Raw genomic sequence first — 27,839 nt, 5'->3', positions numbered from 1 at the left:
TATCATTGCTGACAAGAGGTCTTTTGCTCACTTTGCTAATGGACTCAAGATAGAGTGATTCTGGCTTTTATTGTTCTTGCTGATGTGCTTGACACAAATGACAACTTCAGGTTGGAGAACCCCATAAACGAGTCCATCATGCTTCTGAAGTCAGGACTGCTCTTCACTTTGTTTCTGCTTAGCCTCCAAGCCAGTCAAATTGAAGGTAAGGTTGCTGCAGGGGACCTGTAATAGTAATTGCTGCTGTTTTTCAGTTGTTACCTTTGCAATATGGTAGGAGAGATGAACCTTTACTTTCCATGCAGCAGACAGAGATAGTGTAGCTTGTGCATCTGTGACAGTTATAATAATGGGAAATGCAAAAGACTTGCATTGCAAGACTGTCTTTCTCTATTTTAATATCACTGCATCTTTCCAAGGGCTAGAATTTGTCATGCTGCTAGCGTTTATTTTATCTCGGAGGTGGTAAAATTCCCTGGCGCATGAGAGGAGATTTAAAAAGGTAAAGATCCACTTGACCTAAAGTTAGCACACATTCAATAACAAAAGGATTTGCTCTGCAGTTCAGGTTTGCAATACAGCTTTTTTTTCTTTTTCTATGAGCTGGAAAGCTCATCCTACCTGTTGAATATGTATCTGTATTTTCTGCTACATCTCTTTAGGGTTATGAATATCCAAATTATATGAAGATAACTGTGTGATGTCATGCAATAAAAGCATACTGATATGGCTAACATCATAACTAGAGTGACAACATTCTCATAGGCAGTGTGGAAGTGTGTTTTTCAGTGCGATGTGCCCGGGTGAGTTCATTATCCGGCAGGAAACAAAAGCTTATTCTGTTCTCAGTATTGCAGGACGCTAATCTTTTCTGGCTTGTAACTCTGCTGTGAGGCTCTTGCTGTCGCGCTGGGCATCAAGGCCCATTCTAATGTTCCTCGGCTCAGGCCCTCGTGTCTGTACATGTGCAGGTCAGGCTGCAGATTTCCTCATTCTCCAGAACATTTTAGAGTTGTTTTGTATTGCTCACCCTATAATCACTCACCCAGTATGCACTTCTCACTTAGACAGTAGACAGGCCTTACAGTTTTGGCCCAAGTGTTTAGGTTTGTAAATGGCATGGTAAGAAGCTATGAGAAACTGTCCACAATGGTCAATGGCCACACATTCATTGGATGGGAATCTCTTGGTGGATAGCCAATAATGGCCAATGGTGAAAACAATATTGTTCATTGTAAAGATTGTTATTTTTGTCTTGCATGGTGATCAACACATTTTTTTTTTATTCTTCTGATGCCAGGGCTTGATTTCGCCAAAAAGGTTATGGAGTTTTAGATTTTAATTTAAATATTCCCGGGTGAAATTTATGTAGTATAGTTTGTACAGCATTCATACATACTGTAATATTGAGCTTATTTTCCATAAAGATTTATGTGGATACACATACATTTACACTTGGCAACCTATACCCTCCTGATACTCTTTGAGAAATTAACATCATTTTTATTCTGCTTGTTGCCTGGTGGTCATCACTGAAGTGACAAAGTTCAAATAATTTTCCATATTGGCCAGCTTGGTAGTGTCCCCAGCAGAGATCCAATCTCTCTGTGCAAAGATAGTTTCTCCGACCTCTCTCCTGCCAAGCAATAAGCTTTGTATGTGAGACCCATTGAGGTCAAAGTAACATCGATCACACTCATTTATCCTTTATTTTTTTTCCAATTTCTATCCTTTCCCTCTAATTCCAAATGGCTATTAATCCAAAGGAGGCACGATTTGGTTGCTGGGTCTGATTCTTTCTGAGTCTCTGTTTTAAAGCTCAGAAATCCTGGCTTATTGTCTTAGGGAGGCCTCTAAGGTTTGCCACCTGGCATCACAATGAAGTCCCCCCCCCAAAAAAATTGCCTTGTTAAATGTTGCGACTGTACTAAGCTCCATTGACTGGCCAAATGACATGCGTAGAGGTGCAGAATTAGTGTCTTAAAATGCCACAGCAACATGGTGGAGCTTGTTTTTTCAATGAGGGGAACTGGAAAATAGGGCATGGTTTTACTTATTGTTCAATGGTGAGTCATGGCATTAACAGGCTGGTGCATGAGTGTAATTACTCTTTTAGGAGTAATCTAAAACATCGGATTATTTGCTCCGTTGCAGTGCTTGTTGTCCTGTAGACACAGAGGTCTGCCAAGCGTTTTATTGCAAACCTACATACACCCAAGCACGTGACCTCTTTAAACTGTGGTGCACACACATGTATGTGCATATGTGCCTGTGTAGACCTGGCAGCTTCCAAAGCAAAACCACAGCCTTCTCCTGCTGGTCATTTAACAGCATCACTGGAAAAGGTGGGATCCCTTAGCGTGCAGTATCTTCACAGTACTTCTTGATGGAAGAGAGTATTACTCATTTACTTTCCCTGCCCAGCTTTTAGCTGCTGGTCCAGTGACTCAAATTGGAGCCATTCGGGATACAAGCGTGCTTCTTTATTTAACATTGAGGCTCCTGCCACTAATATGCTAACCTACAGCCTATGAGACAAAGCTCCAGCTTTAAATCAACAAACATTCAAGCACAAAATCCCTTGTTTACCGCAAATGGTGACACAGAATCACATATGCAGAAGCTTTCCTGTGATCAACACCCTTGAGACAAACTCACCGCAGCCTCTCAAGCTAGAGATAATTCTTCATGTTGCCAATCTCAGGGCTATTAATATGCAGTGCCAGTGCAGGGCTAGAAGTCCACTTAGCGAACTTGGACAGATGCCATCAGTCAAAGTCCTTGTTAGATTTAGAATCTGCAAATTCATACTCGGGTGTTAGTTAGCAATGGCTTCCTGTCTTATGGCTAGACACTAAAATACGATGGCCAAAATCGATTTGAAACATCCATTTTAGCCTTTATCCATGGACCATGGGATCACGAGTGATACATTTCATTATTAACGGCCATGTCATTCTGAATAAGCTCACATTTTATGCAAATGTTTGGACATATTGCTGCTTGTTTGCACAAAACGGTTTCCATCTTTATAGCTATTAGAGAAACAATTTATGCATTGAACCATGCAAGTGCCTTAAATACGTATTAGACACTACATTTCCCCCCCCAAGTCTATCATAAATAACATGGAGATCACGTATCAGTTTTGGCTTTTCCATTGCAGCCTCTCAGTTGGCCATAAGTTATCACATACCAGCACAAATACTTTCTAACAATAGTTCATAATACATTTCATATTTTTTATGGATCAAAACAAATTGCTTTAAAATAACACAAAATACCAAATGTATGATGTTGAAGGTTTCCGATTTATATGTTTACACGGTAAAATAATTTCCTACATAACAAGTGCTATTTTTCCTTCTAATAAGTAATGAAAAGGGACATGAGGTATATCTTCTGAAATTGCTCCTGCAGCTCTCCATGACCAGAGTTTGACTGGACTCAGAGATGTTAAGTACAGACACTTCCTGGGAGCCCACACGCTTATCAAAGATGCCGCCAGTGTCCAAACAGCACAGGGGAGACATCGGACAAAGAGGTCAGAGCTCTTCTCCACTGGGGTGAAGGTCTGTCCACAGGAGACAATGAAGGCTGTCATTACCAGCCATCGGGCCTATTACAAACTCAGAGGTAAGAGGGAACATCCAGTGTCAGACTAAGATGTAAGCCGATAAAATCAAAAATTTTCATGATCGTGATTGGACTTCCTAAAAGAGAGCAGTGAATGAGCTTTTCCAAATCACTGGCTTACTATACAGTAAGGATAAAGTCCTAATCAATCATGTCTCTTCAAATAAACTCAGCAATTGAATAGACAGAAGGGTGCTTTTTTTCTTTTTAACATCAAACTTTACAATGAGGCTGTACAAAAACTTGAAGGTAATACAAATGATGTCTGATCTGACTCAATTATATTCATCCTTACTCATGAATTGTTCACAGTCAGGGAAACGTTGACATTGATATAATGCTGTTAAAATAATCCCCTTTTTTCATTGCCAACTTTGAGCCAGTCACTGATCATTAGAGGTAGCAATAAAGTTCAATCATTGACTTTGCATGAAATAGTTTGCAAAAGCTATATGCAAAAACATCGTTCCTTTGTCAAAGAGACAGATACTCTAATATAATCCTTTTGGTGTCACTATGGGCCAATAATAAAACCTCTTTCACAACTACAACTTTGGCACGTTATTTGGCTGATATAAAATGAGACCGCCGAATACAATGGGTGGTGGGAATTATTGTCGCAGAATTGGTTCTGTGAGAGAATGACCTTCCAAATATTCAGCAACATGGAGCTTATTCTCTACACTGGCAGACTGAACATTGATTTAGGGGTGTCAATGTGTGTATTAGTTTAATATCCAGACAATTATAAACATGAACTGACATTTAAATATCCAATTTTGACATTTATTGAAACTGATTGAATTCAATTCATAACTAGCCCTTTATGCTGTCCTTTCATTATCCTTTAGAAGATTCTCAGTGAGTTTGAAATATTACACATCTGTGAAACATTACTGTTGATGTATTTATTGTGACAAGTTGTATAAATACACAACCTGTCACACTTAGCACAGTTAGCAGCCAAGTTCCACTGACATTTTGGGCTGAAGGGAAATAAACATGTTCTATGACCAGTACTGCATATGGACACTGCGATGATAGTCTGTCAATACCACAAATGTCTGTCAGTAAACCACAACACCAAACAAGATTCTGCTTTTCTCTTATCCACAATATCGATCAATTTGTTCTGCAACACATCTTCTTTGACCTTGTGTGTGAGGCATTTTAATGGTAAATTGGTTGCTAACTTACAGTAAGATGTTTAGATTGTTGTCCTTCATGGAGACAAATGGACCAAATAGCAATGAGAGCATTTTGCCTGGGCTCTTGAAATCTACTTATCTATCTATCTATCTATCTATCTATCTATCTATCTATCTATCTATCTATCTATCTATCTATCTAATCTATCCATCCATCCATCCATCCATCCATCCATCCATCCATCCATCCATCCATCCATCCATCCATCCATCTATCTATCTATCTATCTATCTATCTATCTATCTATCTATCTATCTATCTATCTATCTATCTAGTATCTGAGATGAGAAATGTAGCTTTCCTATGTCATTCCATCTTTTTTCTACCATATGGAGCCCACATACATAGTTTTTCCATCTTTATTTCTTTTGTCACTATGCTTTGTTTGACCAAATTCCTTGACCCAGTTTTCTCCTGTGATGTTGTATTTGTTCCAACGCAGGTTGAATCTGTTGTTCCCTTCTGGGAGAAACCAAAGGAAAACAATCACCTACTGTGGACAATAAAGTCCCTTTGTTTCATCTGTTCAGTTTGTCAGGAGGCGATTTGGGAGGCGTTTCGTATCTTCCTGGACAGGGTTCCCAACTCAGACGAGTACAGGTCCTGGGTCTACACCTGCCAGCATGAAAACCTCTGTATGGATGACTTGGCTCTCAACTTCAGCAGCTCTCAGGAGCACCTGGATATGGTGGCCAGGGTGAGGACATCCACAACATAAGCCCTATTGATCGTGTTATCATCACATCACTGTTAGACTGCATACATACCGTCTGCATTGTCATTTGATTTCTTTTAATCCAAATTAAAGTTCTACATTTTTTTATTTGAGATATTTTTCTTCATTTTTACTTTGACATGGATTTTGTTAATGCCTGAGAAAGCGGATGACCTTGTTCAGGATGTTGACATTTTATATGCTTGTATGTATTAAGCTATAGCCCAAGCAGTAGCTTGAAGATAAAAAACAAAACCTTCACAAAACATCTCCACCAGAGCTGATTAAGTCTTAGTGACTAGATACTTCTTTTCCATAGGATGACATTTTACAGAGCTGATCGATCACCAGAACAAACAAGCAAGGATTTCTATGTATTGCTAAAAAAAAAAAAATCACAATCAAATTGGAGAGGTGATGTCATAGTTTCAGAAATACACTGTGCAGATGTGTAGCATCTAATTGTCACATTATGTCTTTACTTTCAGAGAGTAGCTGAGCAGAGTGAAAGTGAAGGGTATGTATAAATCACAATCACTAATGGATTTTCAATATTTAATTGGATGTTCAATGTTAACTCCCTGTATTCATAATAAACATGCAGTTGCACTGTGCTTTATTGAGCGTGTAATCTGATGCAATAACAGCCAGTGGCTTCATTTTGCAGTGGCAATGAAGCCATTGACACCTTTTCTTCCACACTGTACATGCAAAAACAAGACTTTCCCGTCTTCTCAGGAAGTGAACTTTAACGGTCCTGCCTGATGTCAGTCCTTTTGATTCTTGGCTGACATATAAGCATGGGGTTGAGGAATAATGGACAATTGCACTAATGCACATAGACTGTGGACTGCTCCACTAGTGGTGAAGCTGAGTGCTGGACTGGATTGTTATTTTATTTGTGTCCCCAAAAGATTAAAAAAAGGCTTGTATTACCAATCCTTTATACAGCAATAGACAACTGCAAACCACAAGTAAAGTGGTATTAAGTAAAGGATATTAAGTCAATGCTCAAATGCACCGCTTATAAGAAAATTTAAAATCTTCATACCACAACCTTCTTTGAATAGACAGATCAATAAATTGATCAATAAATTGATCAATCGATCAAACAAACAACTGATTGATTGATCATACAACCGACTGACAAACCAATCAACCAACCAACAGATCCAATAATCAGTCAATCAATCAAATAAACCAATATATATAGTTACATAACAAAATAATATTTTGCCACACACATATACTATCATTGTATTAACTCGAGTGTTACTTGAAAGGCTCACAAATATGTTCTCGAATTTCCAGTGCTGAGGTGGGAACCCCAGAGCCAGATATAAAATGTAAGTTATATCAGAGCACCATCATTATTGTGAATAGTGATGGATAAAAAAACGTCGATAAAAATATGTGTTTGTGTTTCAGGCACTTGGACTCCTCCAATAATCCTACTTCCAACTGAAGCGGGGAATGTAAGTTACAGATGCCACAGTACACAGAGACCGCTTCCACTTTTCTCGCCATACTGCACTCATTTGCCAAATTATACCCTCACATGTTCACAACCTGGATTCTTAACTCCAAGTATCAATGATGGCTGCTGTGATTTACACCAATGTATCACAGTAGAGAACGAAGTAGACTCCTATTCGCTATGCAGGCTTTTTCTATTTGTGCAACTATTGGTGCCCCTTGCACGCTGTAAAGAAAGATATGGGTCACTTCCTAAATTCTTTAGTTAAAGTTGGACCCAAATTAGTACACAGATTTAACTTTTCATGCCTAAAAACCTTGAACATAGCATAATAAAACCTTCAGCAGCATTTTTTAATTAGAAAATAAACAATAAAGTAATGAAAATAATCAGTGAAAACTAATTATATTTTTAGACCTTTATCCATTGTTCTCAGTTGTCAGTCCTCATTAATATTTATTATTTGACATTTGATTGACAAGTATGCTGAAAGGTTGACTGTACAGGTGGGCGGGGCTTCATAATTTCATGATTTGATCGATTGGTTATGTAAATCAATGTGTCTAATGGCGTCATGAGTATTGGAAAAACAGGTCGGTTGAGCGAAGCTGAACTGGGTGTGGGGCTTGTTTAAAACAAGAAAAATAGAAAAGCTGAATTGTAACTTTTAAACTTGTATTTTTTTCAGTAGCTAGAGACAATAAAATGCATGACAAAGCAATGAGTGATGCTGGAAAATGTTAGTGTTTTAATTTTGGTTCGACTTTAACTTGACTACTTAGCTACACTTCATTAAAAAGCTACTCTTTGATAGACATTCTTGTTACTTTAGTGTGTTTATCACCTTTAGTATGTGTTTTATGTTCTTTGTGTTATGAGCATCTCAAATCAAGTTTTCTGTGTATGTGGAAACAGGCTCTGCTAACAATGAAAACTTGAATTTGAACTTGAGGCTTTGTTTGCCATATAAAGGAGGATCCAAACATGATACCAGAGAACTACGAGGAACACATTGTTAAGTTCAGTGTTACCATAGTGGACCATGGCTATAGTGAAGCTCTCAGTGATCCTGATGCTGCAGACTACCATGCCATCACACAAGACCTCGAGGACAAGGTAAGAGCTTGCTAAGGTGCCTTACACAACTGTTCTGAGTGCCTCCCGACACCATCCATTATTTACAGATCCATAGTCAATGCAAAGATGTTTTTTTGAGATAAACTGCTTTGCCATGCTGCAAACGGCACAAGCCCATTGCAAGTTTGGTGATACTATCTGAAAGTAAGGTAGCAGCCTTGCACTTTGCTGTGCTGTTATCAATAAAAGCTATCCCTGCTGATGCAATACAACACATTAACCTTGACATTCACTTGCTGTAGGGCCCTTTCAAATGGCTCGGGATACGATTTTGAATGACCACAGCTTTAATCAACCTTGCTATAGTAAGATATAATCATTAAGGATTATCTTGGAGTATTAAGACAATGAGAGAGAGAGAGAGAGAGAGAGAGAGAGAGAGAGAGAGAGAGAGAGAGAGAGAGAGAGAGAGAGAGAGAGAGAGAGAGAGAGAGAGAGAGAGTCCTTCAATACCGTAATTATTGAGAATGACTTCACTGGTTAAATATCACATTTGTTTAATTTAAAAGAGCATATTGTTGGTTGGTTTCAAGATGTCTGTAGTTCATACCATTATGGGAAGGCAAAAAATATCTACTCTCAACTCAACTGAATTCAACTCAACTGGTGTATTTTATACTAGTTACTCGACAGGCGGCCTGTACAGGTTGTCTCCCCACCTGCCGTCCAATGACTGCTGCGACCCTGAGAGCGAGTGATTTGCAAGTCAGCAAATCACTCACTGCTGATCTCAGCACAGGAGAACTGGGGGAACACTGGACGAATCAAAAATAATTCACCTTATTTACCTTGCTGCCACGTGAAAGTGCCATAGTCTCCAATATTAAAACTCCGCTATAAAAATACAATTTCAAGAGTAGGAAATCACAACTGGAAATCATCTCAGTAGCTACAATAAATCATTTCCTATGGCTGAGCTATGTTTTACCATGGTTTTATTGCTTTAGAATGAATGAAAGTCAAAAACAGAGCAGCCATTCACCTTCATTCATTTCACATCATGAAAACTATGACAAATTTGATGCCCTTTAATAAGGGCTTTGAAATTCAATTCAATTCAATTCAGTTCAATTCAATTCAATTTATTGTCATTAAAAACAATGTGCAGGAACATGTTAAAAATGAGATGAGGGCTCTGGCTTCACCAAACAGTGCAAGACAGACACAGACAAACACAGCAAACACAGTATAAGATATACACACATGAAGACTAATAGCTAAAAATAAGTTAAAAAAGAGCAAGAGTACAAAATATTTAAAAAATATCTACAGACATTCAGTGGGTAGCCAGGTTCAGGTGGGCAACAGCTTGTGGAAAGAAGCTGTTTTTGAGTCTGGTAGTGCGGGCTCTGAGGCTCCTGTAGCGCCTCCCAGAGCGCAGGGGGGAGAACAGTCTATGGTTGGGGTGGGTGGGATCTCTTCTGATGCTGAGACCCCTTCGAAGGCAGTGTTTGTGATAAATGTCTTTTATGGCTGAGAGCTGGGTACCGGTGATATGCTGGGCTGCCTTGATGACCCGCTGCAGAGCTTTCTGGTCTACTGAGGTGCAGTTGCCGTATCACACTGAGATGCAGCTGGTCAGGATGCTCTCTATGGTGCAGTGGTAGAAGTTGGTGAGAATTTTGGGGGATAGACGGGCGCTCCTCAGCCTCCCCAGGAAATGCAGGCATTGTTGGGCCTTTTTCACAAGGGCCTGGGTGTTTAATGTCCAGGCACGTTCCTCGCTGATGTGGACTCCAAGGAATTTAAAGCTGGAAACATGTTCCACTTCCACCCCATTGATGTGTATGGGGGAGTGGCTGCAGCTTCTAGACCTCCTGAAGTCCACAATCAGCTCCTTCGTCTTCTGCACATTGAGGACAAGATTGTTGGTAGTACACCATGATGTGAGGTGCTGAATCTCGTCCCTGTAGGCCGTCTCGTCATTGTTGGTGATACGGCCAACGACTGTGGTGTCATCTGCAAATGTAACTATAACATTTGAAGGGTGAGTTGGCAGGCAGTCGTGGGTACAGAGGGAGAAAAGGAGGGGGCTCAGAACACAGCCTTGAGGGGCACCTGTACTGAGGGTCAGGGTGGAGGAGGTGTGGTCACCTAACCTAACAGACTGAGGTCTGTTGGTCAGGAAGTCCAGGGTCCAGTTACAGAGGGAGGGGTTGAGACCAAGGGAGAGGAGTTTGGTGGTTAGTTTGGCAGGGATGATAGTGTTGACGGCAGAGCTATAATCTATAAACAGCATCCGGATGTATGTGTTGTTAAGTTCAAGGTGGGTCAGAGCAAAGTGCAGGGCAGTGGCAGTGGCATCCTCAGTAGACCTTTTGGAGCGGTAGGCGAACTGATGTTGGTCGAATGCGGGGGGGGGGGGGATAATGTTTTTGATGTGAGCCAGAACCAGTCTCTCAAAGCACATCATGGCAATGGGGGTGAGTGCTATGGGTCGGTAGTCATTCAGACATGTGGATGTTGGTTTCTTGGAGACAGGAATGATAGAGGTGGTCTTAAAGCATGCCGGGACCATGGATTGGGACAGTGAGAGGTTAAATATAGTTGTGAAGACCTCAGCCAGCTGGTCGGCACATTCCCGGAGGACCCGACCTGGTATGCCGTCTGGTCAGGCAGCCTTCCGTGTGTTCACTCTGCGCAGTGATTCTCTGACCTCTGCGATCAATAGAGTGGGCACCTGGTTTTCTGGGTGGCTGGGGATTTTTGTGGCTGGGTCAGTATTGTTCTTGTCGAAGCGGGCATAGAAATTATTTAGCTTGTCTGGCAGGGAGGCATCATGGACAGTGGGACTGCTATTGGAGCTTTTGTAGTCTGTGATAGACTGAATGCCTGCCACATTCGCCGGGGATCAGAGCTATTGTGAAAGTGGTCCTCTATTCATAGGGAATATTAATGTTTGGCTATTCTGATGCCCTTTTTGAGGTTGAATCTGGCTGTGCTGTAGGCCTCACAGTTACCTGACTTGAATGCTGCGACCCGGACTTTCAGCAGCTGCTGGACCTCACTGGTCATCCAGGGTTTCTGGTTTGGAAAGGCGCAGATTGATTTTTTTTGTTGTGACACTCTCAGTACAAAAGTTCATGTAGGCTAGTATGGCAGATGTCTGTTCATTAATGTCTATATGGGAGCCATGGTTAGCTGAATGTGCACAAATACTCCAGTCTGTGTTGTGAAAACAGTCCTGGAGTTCAGAGACTGCTCCTTCTGGCCAGACAGTGATTGTCTTTACTGCTGGCTTGACCCGTTTTATTAGGGGTTTGTAGGCTGGGACCAGGAACAGGCAGAGGTGGTCAGAATGCCCCAGGTGGGGGCAGAGAGTAGCTTTGTATGAGTCCTTAATGTTTATATAAAGATGGTCCAGGGTATTTTGTCCCCTAGTGGGGCAGGAAACATACTGATGGAATTTGGGCAATACAGCCCTGAGGTTAGCCTGATTAAAATCACCACCTATGATAAAGGCATTGTCCGGGTGTTTAGATGTGTTGTCTGCTGATGGCACATTGTAGCTGCTTAAGTGCTACCTTAGCATTAGCATGTGGGGGGATGTGTACAGCGGCGATGGTAATGGCCGTTAGCTCCCTGGGCAGGTAAAAAGGCCTGCACTGAATCATTAGGAGCTCGAGATCAGCACAGCAATGCCTTTCAACGATCTTTATATTGTTGCACCAAGAGTTATTGACATAAATACTTAAACCTCCTCCACAGATCTTGCCGGAGTCCGCTGTCCTGTCGGCACGGACTCCGGCAATTATGATAGCCTGATCTCATTTCATATTATTTCATATCATTTCATATTAGACTTGGTCGCTTTCGTGCGAGAGTCCACCTAGGATGCTGCACATCTTAGACTGACAGGCAAAATGTTTTCATTACCATGTTACTTTCAACCCAGTTCTCTCGTGTGCACTCTTCTAGTATTTACTGCAATAGAGTGGATGAAGGGGAAATGTTTATGTACCTTACATAGCTTTTCGAATTACTTTTTCTTTCTGTAGATGCTTGATGTTTTCAAAAAGGTTCCAGGATTTAAAGAAGTTCGCGTCCTGGGATTTCGGTAGGTTACGTGACAATTATTTTTAATTAGTTTTGAACAGTAAAAATTGTACCCCTTTAACATTTTTCCAATTGTTTTTGCCAAATAAAACAAGAAACTCTTAACATCATTTGCTTCTATTTTTTTATCATGACTTGCTTTTATATTGCTCATATCTCAAAGACAGCAACGCTATATACTTTTAAAGTATTGCTTGCATTATTCGGCTCAAGGGTTGTTATGTTACAAAACCAATTAAGATAATGTTGAGAAAAAAAACGCAATACTGAATTTTCCCCTCGGTAGACATGTATTTCTTAAATAAAAACCATACACACATACACATAGCAACTTTAACTTGGATCATGTGTTTTTTTCATCAGATCAGAGGATGTGTCTGTGCGTTACGCTGTGGTTTTTAACGGAGACACAGAGCTTGGCGAGGAGGCTGAGGGTATCCTAGAATCAGGCATGGAGACATCTGGAGATGTAAATGGACCCAAACTGAAGTACATCGTAGCAAAGGCCTTGACGCAGGAAACATCATTTCCATTGGATATCCAAACCCTCAGCTTTGAGGCTGGTAAAAACATCACAACACAAAAGAGAACAAAATAGGACATGAATGAATAGAACTTTTAAGCAGCATGCAAAAAATTCAAAAGTTATCTTAGTTGCATTAAAATCTTTTAACTTTTCCGCTAACTAAATATATCTCTCTTTTCAGTGACCACAATTTATCCAGTTGCTGAGCTGGGCGTTAATCCCATGAAGACCATTTTATCCCAAGGTGTTGGGCTGCCTACAGAGGACATTGTCACACCTCCTATTATAGAGAACGGTGTTCCTACTGAAAGTTTTTTCCCCACTGTGGACATCATAGAGAACTCTTTGGAAGCTTTTACAGTTAAACCAGAAACGCAAACCTTTGTGCCTTTCATCCCAAACTTCCTCCCAGAAGCCACTCCTGGAGCCAGTGATGAAGCTCCAGCAATAGCTGCGGTAGACGAAGAGTCAGCAGATTATGGTCTTGAGAGGGTGGCTAACGTTGTGCCACCAGTCACAATGCTGACAACTATATTAGTACATCCGCTTAACGAGGAAGAGGAAACGGAGCCAGAATTGGAGGCGATACAACCAACTGTACATGACGGGGAAAGCGGGGTTACACCTGAAGAAAAACTGACTGAGGGTAAGGATACATTTGGTTTAATCTCTTCCATTTTATCTGTCATTTGTATTTTTTTGCTTGTTTTCTAGTTTTTAGCTGGTATATCCAAACTTCCTTCTTTTCTGATATGAACTCCTTTACCACAACCTACACCAGCCGAGGTGGTCCACCAGGAAATTATTCAAGAGCAACAGGGCGAGGAACGTCTCCAGGCTCATATGAAGGTGACCACTGATGTACCTAACTGGGCTGAATCTGGCTCGCCTCAGCCTACAGCACCAATAACTACAGAAATTGTTAAAATTGCCACACGAGATGAGGTCCCAGGCTCCATACTTTCATCTGAACAGGATGTGATCCAAGCAGAACAGGGGATTGAACCTGACAAAGAGGAGCCTGAGATGGCAATTTTTCCTATATCAGCAACCCCAGAGAGCGGTATGAGCCAAGGTGATGGGGTGACACTGAGCTCAGTGGACATTTCTGCTGAGAAATCAGACATTCAAGAGGATGTAGCACACAGTATGAATGGGACAGAGGCGGAAGTGACAGAACCTCTTGAGGAGGACAGCGACAGCGGTAGTGGATTCCCCTCAGAGTCTGATGAACGGCCATACGAGTCAACCGCAGCACCGGCAATGAGGCAAATTAGTACCCCTCTGATGACAGCTTTCGAGAGAAACAAAGAGTTAGTGGTGTTCTTTAGTTTGAGGGTCACTAACATGGCGTTTTCTGATGGCCTGTTCAACAAGAGCTCCCCTGAGTACAAATCATTGGAGAATACCTTTCTAGAGCTGGTAGGTAAACAAGCTTTTGTGCTTGATATCATGCTTCTGCATGCCTTATTCTTATATTTGCTTCTGTAGCCTGGAGTTGATGTCAGGACATGACTGATAAGGTATAGTGGTGCAATGTGTAATGTTCAGCTTTTGTTTGAAGTCACTGGGCACAGGAATAATTAAAAGTAAGCCCAAGTTGCTACTTTTATCTCCCTATTTATGTGAGAATGCACTTTACAGTAAGCCTTATTATCAATTTTTTGCATTATTGAAAAGGATAATAGATGATGCAAACCATAGTACATTTTTATAAATTTGTATTGTTTCCTCGAGCTTCTTGCAGATTGAGCTACCAAAGGATGATATGGCATCCTCCAATAGCCATATCCGTGACCAAATCTACCACATGCAAACACACTCATTTCATTTCAGGGGATCCATTGTCTTTAACAGTAAGAAAGCTTGTTAAATATTTTGTTTCACATAGACACAGCACTCTGAGCGCAGAGACTCGCCAAACCCTGGAGCTTCCAGTAAATCTGAGCCTAGGAGACAGAAGATCTTAGCCTCCATACCGGTATTCTTCCATATTGGAACTACTCGGATATCCCATGCCTCAGAGAGAGCATGATCTTTCTATTTCCTCTCTAACCTCTCGAAATGCAGTATCTAATAATCTAATAGAAACATCTCACAAATCTAACACTGCTAAAACTCTAATCGTAGGCTGTATTTTTGTATTCAGATTCCCTCTTCCTGCAATTGCGTTTATCTATGTTTTATTCTAACATTGACAGGTTTGTTTTTGTGATCGTTTTGTGTATTTGCCTTAAATTCTTGCCGTGTGCTAAAGCTCTGGCTTCTTCACAGACTCAGCTGTTTAGTTTTTTGTGTCCAAATGTTTCAGAATGTCAATTTGTTTAATTTGTGTCTGTGGAGATTTGTCCCATGTTCTGGGCATAGAAACTTGAAAGACTTTTTATGTTAATAAGAGTGTCAAAGTCAGTAGGTTTTATAAATGAAAAAGTGAACATGACATGGAAAGTAAGAGCCATTGTTATTCTTTCGTACAACAATTCAAAGGAGTTCTTGAGTGTGAATAGCATAGAATGAAAGCACTGCTTTTGAATTGTTAAAGTTGTGTTGTACCTAAAACCAGTATGCATAGATTAAAATCTATGTAAATTAAGGATGGAATTTGTAATTACGTTGTACAGTGGATATTACCATTAGCGCTTTCTTCTAAAGGGAAATATATTTTATTGGAATCTTTGGTTAGACCTATTGGCGAACATATTAAAAACTTATTTTTTCTATGCTGGTGAGTAATGTGTAACAAAGATAGGCCAAGGTATTTATGAATATATGAGGCCTTAAAATGTGATGAATGAATGAACGAACAAACTAATGAATAGTTTCATTTACTCTTGCAAAGAATTAGGCTTTGAGAACGTGCTACTGTAGAATTATTGCATTGCAAGTGTATTTGGTGTTTTATGTCATTGAAATCTCATTGCTTTGTATGAAACATTGGCAAAAGTTGTGCGGAAAGTCCAGGGTGGTCTGAATCATGGGACCTGATTCTGCTTCAGTTAGTGTAGTCCTCAGAGCTTTCTGTTTTGGCTAAGAAGCTTTGGATAATACTGGTCAGTTTAAGCACCACACACATTGTTATATTAAAGGTTTCATCTATTTTGGGTAACATCAGTTCAAGTTTTGTAGGGATGTGTGCATGCGTCCAGGTCCTTGTGTCACAAGTTAGCTGGCAGCAAAGCAGTGAATAGGTTCTGTATTTAGTCTTTTATAAGATGCTTGCCAAATGCACACCTAAATAAAAGTGATCAAAGTGTTTTCAAGCAGATAAACAACAGGTGGTGAAAAATATGCTACTTTAAACCTACACTCATTGAAATACATCAAACAAAGTGGTATGAGCTGACGCCACTATTTGGTTTCAAGGCTTAGCCTGAGGTTGATGGAGGACAAATATTTAAAGGTTTCCTCAGAAGTGCCTTATGCTCAGTGTTATGTAAAGGCCCCAACATAGACCCGTGGATGTATATCAGTACAAATTGGATTACCTGCTAGCTGCAATGTCAGGGAGCAGAGGGATTGTAGACTACTGGAGGAGCCAGCTTTTGTTTTGTGATTCACTACTGTGCGTAGGGAGTGGCATTTGTTCAAAGCAATCATAAATATAGATTAAGTATCATATCATAATACTTTCAATCTGAGAGTTTCATCAAAGTATAATAAGCAGAGGTCAACTGTTACAGCATGCACTGATTCTGTTGCTTCATGTCATGTCATGTCATGTCATGTCATGTCATGTCATGTCATGCCATGCCATGCCATGCCATGCCATGCCATGTCATGCCATTGATCTCTGTGGGCAGTGGATAGGAGAATTGAGTTGAAATGAGTTGCAATAGGGATATAAGCATTGACAAAGGCTGCAGACAACAAAAAAATAACACATTATAGATTTAGCGCCCCCCCTTTTTTTTGCAACATATTAAAACATGCATGCACAAAAATACTCCATTTCCAATCTTACATGGTTGCCCAAACTGGTGATATACAGTTCTCCTCATTAATCAGTGTATATAGCTGTATGGAATTTTTTTGCTGGCCAAACTAAAACGCTCAGATGTTTCCTCTGGTAAGTACTGATAATATATACAATCCATAACCTTTTGAGAATAGAAGAAAATTGTGTATTTTAAATGGGCTATCTCAAATGAGAAAACGTTTAAGAAATGTTAAAACTAATATTTAAGAGATGAGACAATCCTGACAAAGTATCAAATATTTTTTATTATTCAGCCCATTTAAATGGACACATTGTTTTGTTGAAAATTGGACCCCGTGTTGTGATGGTGATGGTTCAGTGGCTACCATATATAAATGTCTACAGTGGTTTACAGCCCCCTCCGTCTTCCCTTTATCACATTCCTCCATTACTCCTGTACCTACTGGTTTGTGTAGCAACCAATAATATTGGACATGGAGGTTTAATTGTAAAATTTTACACATCTAAATAACAAAATAACTTTTTTTTTTAAGACATTCCTGTTTTAACATTGGAGACCACAGTAGGGATTGTTCACTCGGCTTTCCAAAGCAAGAACCAGTAGATACATGTGTAACCTCAGGAAAAGCATGAGTGAGTTTGTCATGGATGGCAAGCACAGTTCTCTTAGTGTGTTTGTACCTTCTGCATAGTATACACATGTTTTTGTATGAAACAACTCTAGGATGCAGGCTAGCTTGAACCACAGGGTTTATTTCCAAACAAGACTTCTACTACTGCTGTTCTTTTATCCGCAATACTGATAGACTCGTCCTGAAATAAGTCTTCTTCGACCTTGTGCAAGGCATCTCAAACTGTACATTGGTAGCTAACCTATAGGAGCATATATGGATTGATGTCCTCCATGGAGAAAAATGGAGTGAGCAACGAATTGGCGCCAGCACTGTGGGCTATTTGCTTTAGCTCTTGCTTGCTCTCGCTCTCTCTCTCCCAATCCCTCCATTTCTCTCACTCTCTCCTTCCACCTCTCAGAGGCTATTTGCTAAAGAGAGCTGGCCCTCAGTAAACTGTCAGTGATAAGTGAAGTAACCAGATCAGAGCAGAGCTCCTTAGCGGCTCTTATCTCCAGCGCTACAGCCCAGGCATGGAACAGTCCAGAAAAGCTTTGTAATCTGCCCCTCTCACCCTGTCGCTGCTTGATACTTCCTCATTTGTAGTGAATGTAGGTGGATGAAGGAGAGGTTGCAATCGATAAACACTGATGTGGGTGCGTTGTATCAATTGGCTCAACTCCTCCCTCACTGCTGCATACTAGAGGTCCTTTCTCTCATCACTCCAAGCCCACTGTCTTAATAGAGCAGATTTTTAATCATCCGGCCTTTAATTTGTAGTTTTTTGAGAATCAACCTATTTACTTAAACACAGTAAAGGAGAAGAGAAGGATGAAATACGACTTTAAATAAGTTGGATCGGGTGTTAGTTGTGTGAGGCTGGAGAGTATAGTATGTCAGTGCACAGTATAGCAGATGCCCGTTGGGGCCAAGCCTTTGTTTCCACGAGGAATGTTAGATGAAAGCGTCGACCAAAGAGCATACAATATGTTGCAATGGATTGGATCGGAAATATCTTTGTTTTGATGAAAGTCTTTCTTTAACTGATTAATACTGTTCCTTTTCATCACTTATTCTCTGTTCAACTCTTTATCAGCTAGTGTTAGTAATTTCTTTGTTCAAACACTACTGCCTGTATACCTAACCCTAATTTTATTTTGCAACCAATGATACATTCAGTGTAGTAAATGCATGATTTAATGCTTATACAAACATTTAATTACATTCTATTCATAGCATTTATGATGCAAATATGACCTAAATAATTCAAATTCAGCAGTGCTATGAGTCTTCCCATTGCACAGTAGATGTAAAGATGCTAAATTAAACACCGTCTCTACCAGCTTTTAGTTTTCCTCATCCTGCCTGTCCCCCAATACTGTTCTCAGGAGGATATGGACAAAGCTTTTTTATTTTTTGCTTTAATAAATCCAACTTCATTTCTCTCTGAAGAGGTGGCGAACATATCTCGCTGGAAATCATTATCCTCCTAGGATCAAGTATGACTCACTATTCACCCTGCTGAGATGGTTTGATGATTTCAAAATAGTGTCCCATGAACACCCCCATTTCCCTGCTGCTAATCAACAATTTCAGATCTCTTTATTTATTGACAAATTGATTGGTCATACTGATTGCTCAAGCAGCTTGCAGTAGCCTAGATATATAATGTTCAATTCAATGAAGAAAAAATTGCATCACAGAAGCAATGACTTAAAATTCAAAAAGTAAATAAATAAAAACATTAAAAATTTTAAAAAATCAAATAAAATTTTAAATGTTTTTTTTAACTAATAAAAAGAACTGTCTGAATAGTGAATCAAAACATTAGTTGCAATTAAAAACATTAATGTAGCTTTCTCCTCCTTTCTCTTCAGCTTCTACCCTATCTACAATCCAACTTGACTGGATTTAAACAGCTGGAAATCCTCAATTTCAGGAACGGCAGTGTTGTGGTAAACAGCAAGATGAAACTAGACAAGCCTGTGCCATATAATGTCACAAAAGCTGTGCACTGTGTGCTTGAGGACTTCTGTGACGCTGCATCTAAACGTCTAGACATTGAGATTGACAGCCGTTCTTTGGATATAGAGCCAGGTAAGATGTCATGGCTTCATGTCAAGGTATTGTCTGGTTAATATGAGTCTGTTTCATATCCATTTACTAGAACTCTAACCACAGATTTAAGAGTAGCACAATTTGTAATTCTTGAAAATTGCACCTTTTCTTGTCATGATGGTGTAACATGGTGATTCCAACATTTACCTTCTGATAAGGTCACAGGAGTATTTGTGCACAACAAGCATTATCTCATCCTTTTTGCAGGCTGCCGGCATTGTATAATGTTAATTTCTAACATGGATAGCTCAAATCAAGCAATCTGATTAGTTGTTAACCGTGGCATAATAATCGTATACAATGGTGATGATGTCTAATTCCATTACACAATTCAGTGTCACTCTGCATGTGAGGGGGGGGAGTTACCCTAAGTGCAAAACCTCTCTCCAGAGCTATTGGCGACCAAAACTCGGTGATCAGAGAAAGTGGAGCAACATACTCAGCTGACAAAAAATGCCAGCCTACAAGCATTTTTCAAAGTCATCCTACTGACACCAGACAGTTTTTCAGTGGTTGCACAATAAATGGCAACAAACAAATTAATATAAATAAACAGCCAAATGATAAAGTCAGTCTGTTATTAAAAAAAGATAAAATAAGCTAGTATGTTGCACAGCAACCATTGTTCAGCCCTCTGCTTCCTGGCCTGTCGTAAGCTATTGCTTAACTGATACATTGCCTGTATGGAGGAGCTTCTCTCCGTCTATGACCTCATTAACTACGCCTTATTGAAAGTAGACAATCTCATTCACATCAATCACAATGCCCTTTAATTTGTCCTCTGAATGTGTAGACATCGAGAGACAGGACAACATTTCATTAATGTTAATGCGATATCCTCTCCTTTCTGCTTTCCCCCTCGCTCCACCTCCCTCATCCTCTCTACTCCCTGGTGCCTACTTCCTCTTCTCCTCTCCTCACAATCTGCAGCTGACCAAGCAGACCCCTGTAAGTTTCTTGCCTGCAATGAATTCTCACAGTGTGTAGTAAACAGTTGGACAGGTGAGGCAGAGTGTCTGTGTGACCCTGGGTACAGCATGGTGGACGGCCTGCCTTGTCAGAGCACATGTATCCTGCAGTCTGACTACTGCCTGAATGGAGGCCATTGTGAGGTTATCCCAGGACATGGAGCCACATGCAGGTACCTCAAAGCCCACAGGCATAGGCACAGATGACCCACAGCCAAGGGCTGATTTGAGGGGGGATGCCAATACCCCCTCCACTCCCCATTTAACAAATTGACAAAAATCAACCCTTTGTAAAACTACCATCCCTTTTTTGTATGCCTTTTATACCGGGATCAGACTACACGAATTTCAACACAATTTTGTCATCGCCGACAAATTTCCAGCATCTGGCCTGATTATGACCGTCGGGAACGACAAACAGGCGTCTTTACCCTGTGTAGTGTGACATAATCGAATAAAAGCGATGTGGCGTCTGGGACGCCCCACGACACCCCAAAATAAAGTCTAGCACAGGGGTGGGCAATCTTATCCAGAAAGTGCCGGTGTGGGTGCAGGTTTTTGTTCCAACCAAGCAGTTACACACCTGAGCCCACGAATCAACGAGAAGAGTCTTTGCTGAGGAACTTGATTAGGAGACACAGGTGTGTAACTGCTTGGTTGGAACAAAAACCTGCACCACGCCGGCCCTTTTTCGATAAGACTGCCCACCCCTGGTCTAGCTCTATAAAGTGCTTCCAAAAAATCTTGTGGGAGGATAGGGCTTAAATTGTAGGGAAATGTAGGAACACAAGACCTAATTTTGAAAATGTCCTAGAAATGTGGGAACATAGGGTTTCAATTTGAGAAAAATCTTAGAAATAAGAAAAATCTTAGAAATGTGGGAACATGGGGCTGTGGGAACATAGGGCCTAATTTTCAACATTTTCAGTGAAAAAAAATTTCTTAGAAATGTGGGAACATTGGGCTGTGGGAACATAGGGCTGACCCCGGATAAACACTCCCAAGAAAACTCCACGACAAGGGTATCGATTTTCATGAAGTTAACTGAGAATCTTGTGAAACTTTTAACACGATACAGACGGTATCAGAATTATGAAACAGTATTAAACGATAAACATAGAACAGGTTACGGGCAGATAGCATAGAGGTGCGGAGCTAGCCTAGCCACAGTCAGGTGGCATAGAGATAGAGATAGCCTAGTTTAGCCACATAGTCCTACGGCTACCGTAAAATATATAATTTGACATTCATTCGGACACAAATGACCCTGCTGGTTATTTCAGCATATATTGTCAGATGAACTGTACTTAACTGACGTTGCGTTAGTTAGCAGAATATAGAAGAACGGCGTTTAAACTGAAGAGCCGATGACGATGGCGGCGCGTATCGCGAGCCATGAGTTTACTTCCGGAAGCCTGGTTACTAAAATCCGGCTCACACAGGAATTAAACGAGCAAGAAACGACCTTGTACATACAGTACCGCAGGGTGGCGCTACTGCACTATATAAACAATTTAAATACATTAAGCTGCCTTTGCACAGCGTACAGAACAGTGACCATCGTAAAAGACAAAAAAATATCGTGTAGTCTGATCCCGGCTTTAGGATAACGGTGCTATATGCTACATCTTAATCAACGAACATTAGTTTGGATAGAGACATCTTATATCAATATTTACATTTTATACATATTAGAGAGTTGCACACCACACATTCTGTGGACATTCAAGTGAATGTTTTAAAATTGTTAATTGTTATTATTATAGAATTACTAATGCTGTTATATACATACAAACAAAGGAGTCTAATCACAAAACTAAACTATAAGACCAGAGACATGATTTTTTTCTGAGCTCTCAAATAGTTTTTAAATACGCCTGGTGTATTTCAGTGTATTTGTATTTTTCATGGCTAAAATATGCGTGCCTTTGGCTACAGTTTTAATGGCGATTTTTTTTTAGCCTCCCTACCAGCAGGATGCTTGTTCTCCGCCGACCCCACCATCCCTCTTAAAAATGTTTTATAAATTGGCTATTGCTTACAGCACACATCACACAATTATTGTCTTTTGTGTGTGTGGCTTAAGCTGCTTAAGGGCCAGGGTGAGGATGAGGGCGAAGGTGGGGGAATATGGAGGTGGAGGCTTGAATAATTTTGTGCAACTTCAGAAAAGTTATGAACGACCCCAGAAATGATGTTCATTCCATCGTCATGATTTTCGCTGCCCTGATTCCCCCCCCCCTTTCTCCTCAATTGTATCCAGCCAATTATCCAGCTCGTCTGAGCCATCCCGATCTCTGCTCCCCGCCTCTACCGATCCAGGGAGGGCTGCAGACTACCACATGCCTCCTCCTATACATGTGGAGTCGCCAGCCGCTTCTTTTCACTTGACAGTGAGGAGTTTCGCCAGGGGGACGTAGTGCGTGAGATGATCACACTAAGCCTCCCACTCCCCCCCCCCCGTCCCCGAACAGGAACCCCGAACGACCAGAGGAGGTGCTAGTGCAGCGACCAGGACACATACCCACATCTGGCTTCCTACCCGCAGACATGGCCAATTGTATCTATAGAGACGCCCGACCAAGCCGGAGGTAACACGGGGATTCGAACCACTGATCCCCGTGTTGGTAGACAATGGAATAGACCGCTACGCTACCCGAACGGCCCACACTATCCTGATTTGTGTTCTGTTGTTATTGCTTGATGTTAGCAAACTATATAACATCAACTGTTGCTTAAACTGCATCCAATCTATTGTTTTGAATGTAACCAGCCTTTGATGCAGTGACAGAGATTAACATTTTGATATAACCTTGATCTCAAATATCAGGACACCAAGCTAGTAGGAACTGTGAATGGGTAGATTTTACCTTGAAGGCATCTCATACAGGGTTAGGAATATTCCTATTTGAGAGTGCAATAAAACCATTGTGAGTGCTTTATTTACTACATTGTTTTGTGGCTCACACTTGAAAACATTTCCCATTCCTGATCTATTACTTTTTTTCAACTGTTTTAGATGCCCTGTGGGTAATTATTGGCACTACCATGGAGAACACTGCAATGAGCTGGTGTTGGTGCCCTTAGACCCTTCGGTTATTGTAACCTGCCTTGTGGGAAGCCTCTGCCTTGTTTGTGCCATTATCGCCATTTTGATATTCATAAACAAGAAGTGTGTAAGGACCGGAAAGGCTGTCACTTTGGTGTAAGCAAAACTTTCTGCGCTTTTCCTTTTGTGGTGCTGTAGTTTATTGTTATTTCAGTGGTGTGTTTATTCCCAACCTGATATCCTTTATATTGTAGGCACACCCTTACACCCTATGCCTTTGAGAATACTTTGAGAGAAAACCCAGTTTTTGAGAATGACGATGGACTCTTGACTCAAGTGTCCACGTTACAGTGTCCTTCGAGTTCTGGTTCTTCTCAATCCCAGCAATCTGAGCCAGGCACATTTGCCTCAATTGAAAATATACATCTAAGTATCGAGGTAATCCGTTCACAGCGCTTTGTGGTGCAGTTGTCTGGCTAAAATACTAACAAACCCCCTCAAACAGTCAACTAATAATACCTAAAAATGCTAATCACACTCTCGCCAGGTCATAATTTCACTTTCCAAATAGGTGTTTAACAAATGATTCGCTATTTCCTTCAATCACAGGTAGCACTTTTTCTGTAGCCAAGAAATTAGGCTGTACCCACCACAAATTCATAAACATCTCTCCTGTATCTTTACAATATTCACAGTATCATGTTCTGACAATACACAATCTGTGAAGTTTTGGGGAACAACAAAATCTCTTTTCCAAAAATTTTTTCTGCTCAAACTCGGCTGTCAAAAGCTGACACATAGTTAATAATTAAATGTAAGTTTCACATAGTGTCAGCTCATCAGCATAGGAAGACCTGTGCTTTCAGAGTAGTACATTCATGTATATATCAAGGCCTTCAGATGCCATCAGAAGTTGCTGAGACCTTGATCTAAATCATCAAACACGTTTAGTTTTTTTAAGTTAAGCAGAGTCCATAGGCGATGAGACACTTAATGTCATATCGGTTTAACATACGTAGTTGTTGTAGGTCCCTTAAATAATGCTTTGCATAGTTCTGCAGTAGAATCTATATCTAACAATGCTTTCCAGCCGAACCTCGCCTGCTTATCCATTTGCTCTAGCTCTTACATTGCATGTCGTGGTAGGGGGTCAAATGAACTACAATATAAAAGGATTACAGTACTGTGCCTGTCTGCCCCTTTCTCCATAGATCCCCAGACAACTCTACACAACAAGATCCGAAAAGTTAGTCTCTGAAATGGTGGACTTCCATCACTGCATACCACACAATGAGGTGAGGACCCAGAAGTGAAGTCCTGGTTTACAGCATATGGTTGCTACAAGACTGCACTGTTATAGAAACTAACCATACACTCATACATAGAAAGGTGGCGTAGGAATGAGAAACATGGATGTATACACAGTCATAGTAGTCACTGAATGCACTGCAGAAAATGGCCATCCTAACAGGTGATTTATTCTCAGATTCAGTGTTTATGAATATTTTTGACTGTGGTGTGAGATAATTCTGCTGGTTTCCAGTGCAGTCCATTGTTTCAGGATGGTGGGCAACATCTTGAAATAGAAAGCAGAATAGGAACAGTGACATAAATAGTATCAATTTAATGTCACTTGGTACTAGAAAATTCTTCTAATCATCCATCCATCCATCCATCCATTATCCAAACCACTTATCCTGCTCTCAGGGTTGCGGGGATGCTGGAGCCTATCCCAGCAGTCATTGGGCGGCAGGCGGGGGGACAGCCTGGACAGGCCGCCAGGCTATCACTCACACACACACACATCTAGGGACAATTTAGTATGGTCGATTCACCTGACCTACATGTCTTTGGACTGTGGGAGGAAACCAGAGCACCCAGAGGAAACCCACGCAGACATGGGGAGAACACGCAAACTCCACACAGAAGACGACTCGGGATGACCCCCAAGGTTGGACTACCCCGGGGCTCGAACCCAGGACCTTCTTGTTGTGAGACGACCGCGTTAGCCACTGTGCCACCATACCTTCTTCAAATCAATTACCTTTTAAAAACAAGAATAATATTTCCACCCAAAATTTGGCAGATATTTTCCACTTTTTTTGAGACTAATATGATTTTAAGATCAAATCACTTGTTAAATGGCCATTCTTTGCAGTGTGTGCTGTTCTGCACTATAATTTTACATGTCTGTGAATGTTCTCATTCATCCAGGTCATGGTTATCCAAAGGAATTGAAACGAGTGCAACTGGACTTGGTATATATACCAAGTCCAGTTGCACTCGTTTCAATTCCTTTGGCTATAATTTTACACGAGTTTACAGTCCAGAATCCTTTCAATTTGGTTTATAGAGGGCAATCTATTATATGGTGCGTGTTGCTCATACTGTACTTAATAATCTTAAACTGAATATTTTCCAGCTCTATGATGCATACAAAGGTAAGGTATCAGCTCATGAGACCCTCTCCAATTTATGACCCTGAAACTAAATCACAACAAAATTGCAAGCATGAAATAGGTCTATAGTGATAGACATAAATTGAAGAGCTAAATCATGAAGCAAAATCAAGACAAAATCCAAAAGTTTATGAATGAAGAAAAAAATATGAAAAAATGTTAAATATAACCTTAACATATAGTGTATGACTTTAAAGTGGGTGAAAGTTATGAATAATTAGTATGAAGATCAAGATTTAATTGTTCTGCTTGCTAACAGCGGTTAACAAACACACACGCATAAATGCACAAATCCTTTAATTCCTGTTTTGCTCCGGGTGCTTTTTTGAATTTGTGTGAATTCCTTTGATTTATGTCATGCTAATTACTTTCCTAGTACAATTACCCACGTATTCTGTAATTCATAATTCTGCAATAATAACCAATTTTTGTAAATCCTCTACTGCTCTCTCTTTTCCCCTCCTTTAGACATAGCGACCACCAAATGAATACAGAACATGCTGTCTTCTAAGAGCATCAGATAATGAATGTTTTGAAGTAACCGTTCTCTGAAAGCACCTTCTTGGACTTTGGAAAAGCCGACAGTGTAACATGAGACGATTGCTTTTGCTTTGCAGTCTTCAATTGTCAACATGTGCTGTCAGTTGACTGTTCACGTTATGAAAGCGGACTGTAGCAAACAGTCACATGGTGACAAATGTTAAAATTAATTGATAATAATTGTTCATAGTGCTGGTTGTGTCTTGTTAGACAGAGAGCTATGAATGTATTACGTTACAAGGTGGACCCTAATATTTATATTTTTTGGTAGGAACATTTCCTGTATACCCTTGGCAAAGGTTGTTGTCTTTCCTCACAATGAGGTATTTATTATTTACAAGCTGATACACATGGTGGTATCCTAACTGTAGACTCTACAATGCTGTATATGGTTTTAACATTATTCCTGACAATTGTTGTGTCCCCAGAAAGGTAACGAATGTATAAGCTGTGCTTTGGTTTCATATGATTTAGAGCGATATCATATTCGATTTAGGAGAAAAATGGTTGCAGAGAAAACATTGAGAGAACTGAGGTATTAGCTACTGCATTTCCAGCAGCAGGTAAATAACTACTCCAATCAATCACCTGTGTTTTGAAATATCAGTACTTACAAAACACACATGGAGGACATGAACCTTTTTTTACATGTTTTACATTTCACAGCAAAGAATAAAATATTTTTTTGGATTAAATTTTCAAAACCACCTATGAAGTTTATTTCTAGGATTTTTATGCTCAAAGTAAACTGTCAAATAGTGAAGTTATCATTGTGCCATTTCCTTGCAGAACAGGCCTTATCGGTGAAAACACATTGTTTCCAAAGACTTTTAATGATGCATTATGACTGTTAGGTAAACTTATTACATCACCATCGATTGCTATCTTAGTAGGTAAAATCTTAAGAAGATCAACAGCCATTTGCAATCAAATCAATGTCGTCCATCCATCCTTCCGTCTATCATGTCATTTATCAGATTAGGGTTGTGGTGGCAGCTAGGCGAACTGAACAGCTCAGACAACCTTCCCCCCATTAGCTACTACTTTCAACTCCTCCGGCTGGGAGATCCCAAAGTCGCCAGATGTTCCTCCAACATGCCCTGGATCTGCCACTGGGTCTCCTCCCAAATTAGGCTTGACAACAAATTCTAAAGAGAACAAGCAGACACCTGGCCGTAGTCCCAACCAGGTAGCCAACCCACCTCAACCGAGTCCTCTTAATGTAGAGGAGCAGCGGCTTGACTCTTACCTCCTTACTTAGCCTATCCCCTTGGGGACAAAGCAATCTTCTGCTAGGCCAAAGAATAAAAAAGATTTACCTTTTGGCACATCTGTCTACCACTATGGATTAGCACCTAACCGGCGTCACCAAACCAGCCCAAATCTCGCAAGTTCAACTCA

General features: G+C 40.5%; 1 protein-coding gene across 1 annotated transcript; it reads left to right on the top strand.

Moving 5' to 3' along the window:
• Positions 1-138: 138 nt before the first annotated feature.
• Positions 139-26,450, top strand: impg1b (interphotoreceptor matrix proteoglycan 1b). The gene is made up of 18 exons (XM_056295391.1): positions 139-205; positions 3,421-3,636; positions 5,376-5,542; positions 6,049-6,077; positions 6,872-6,906; positions 6,989-7,035; positions 8,010-8,153; positions 12,173-12,231; positions 12,594-12,793; positions 12,938-13,402; positions 13,538-14,178; positions 14,648-14,737; positions 19,182-19,401; positions 20,353-20,563; positions 23,410-23,595; positions 23,694-23,877; positions 24,651-24,748; positions 26,393-26,450. The coding sequence occupies exons 1-18, from the start codon at positions 139-141 to the stop codon at positions 26,448-26,450; spliced, it is 3,117 nt and encodes a 1,038-aa protein (XP_056151366.1).
• The last annotated feature ends 1,389 nt before the right edge of the window (positions 26,451-27,839 follow it).

Source organism: Lampris incognitus, chromosome 16 (assembly GCF_029633865.1).
Source record: "Lampris incognitus isolate fLamInc1 chromosome 16, fLamInc1.hap2, whole genome shotgun sequence".
Classification (NCBI taxonomy): Eukaryota; Metazoa; Chordata; class Actinopteri; order Lampriformes; family Lampridae; genus Lampris; species Lampris incognitus.
This window is presented reverse-complemented; position numbering and strand designations above follow the sequence as displayed.

What these genes read in the sequence shown, in the direction of transcription:
- impg1b (XM_056295391.1), top strand. Translation starts at nt 139, where the DNA reads ATGCTTCTGAAGTCAGGACTGCTCTTCACTTTGTTTCTGCTTAGCCTC. An exon ending in CCAAGCCAGTCAAATTGAAG is followed by an intron (nt 206 to 3,420) that starts GTAAGGTTGCTG and finishes TTGCTCCTGCAG; the next exon opens with CTCTCCATGACCAGAGTTTG. An exon ending in CACAAGACCTCGAGGACAAG is followed by an intron (nt 8,154 to 12,172) that starts GTAAGAGCTTGC and finishes TTCTTTCTGTAG; the next exon opens with ATGCTTGATGTTTTCAAAAA.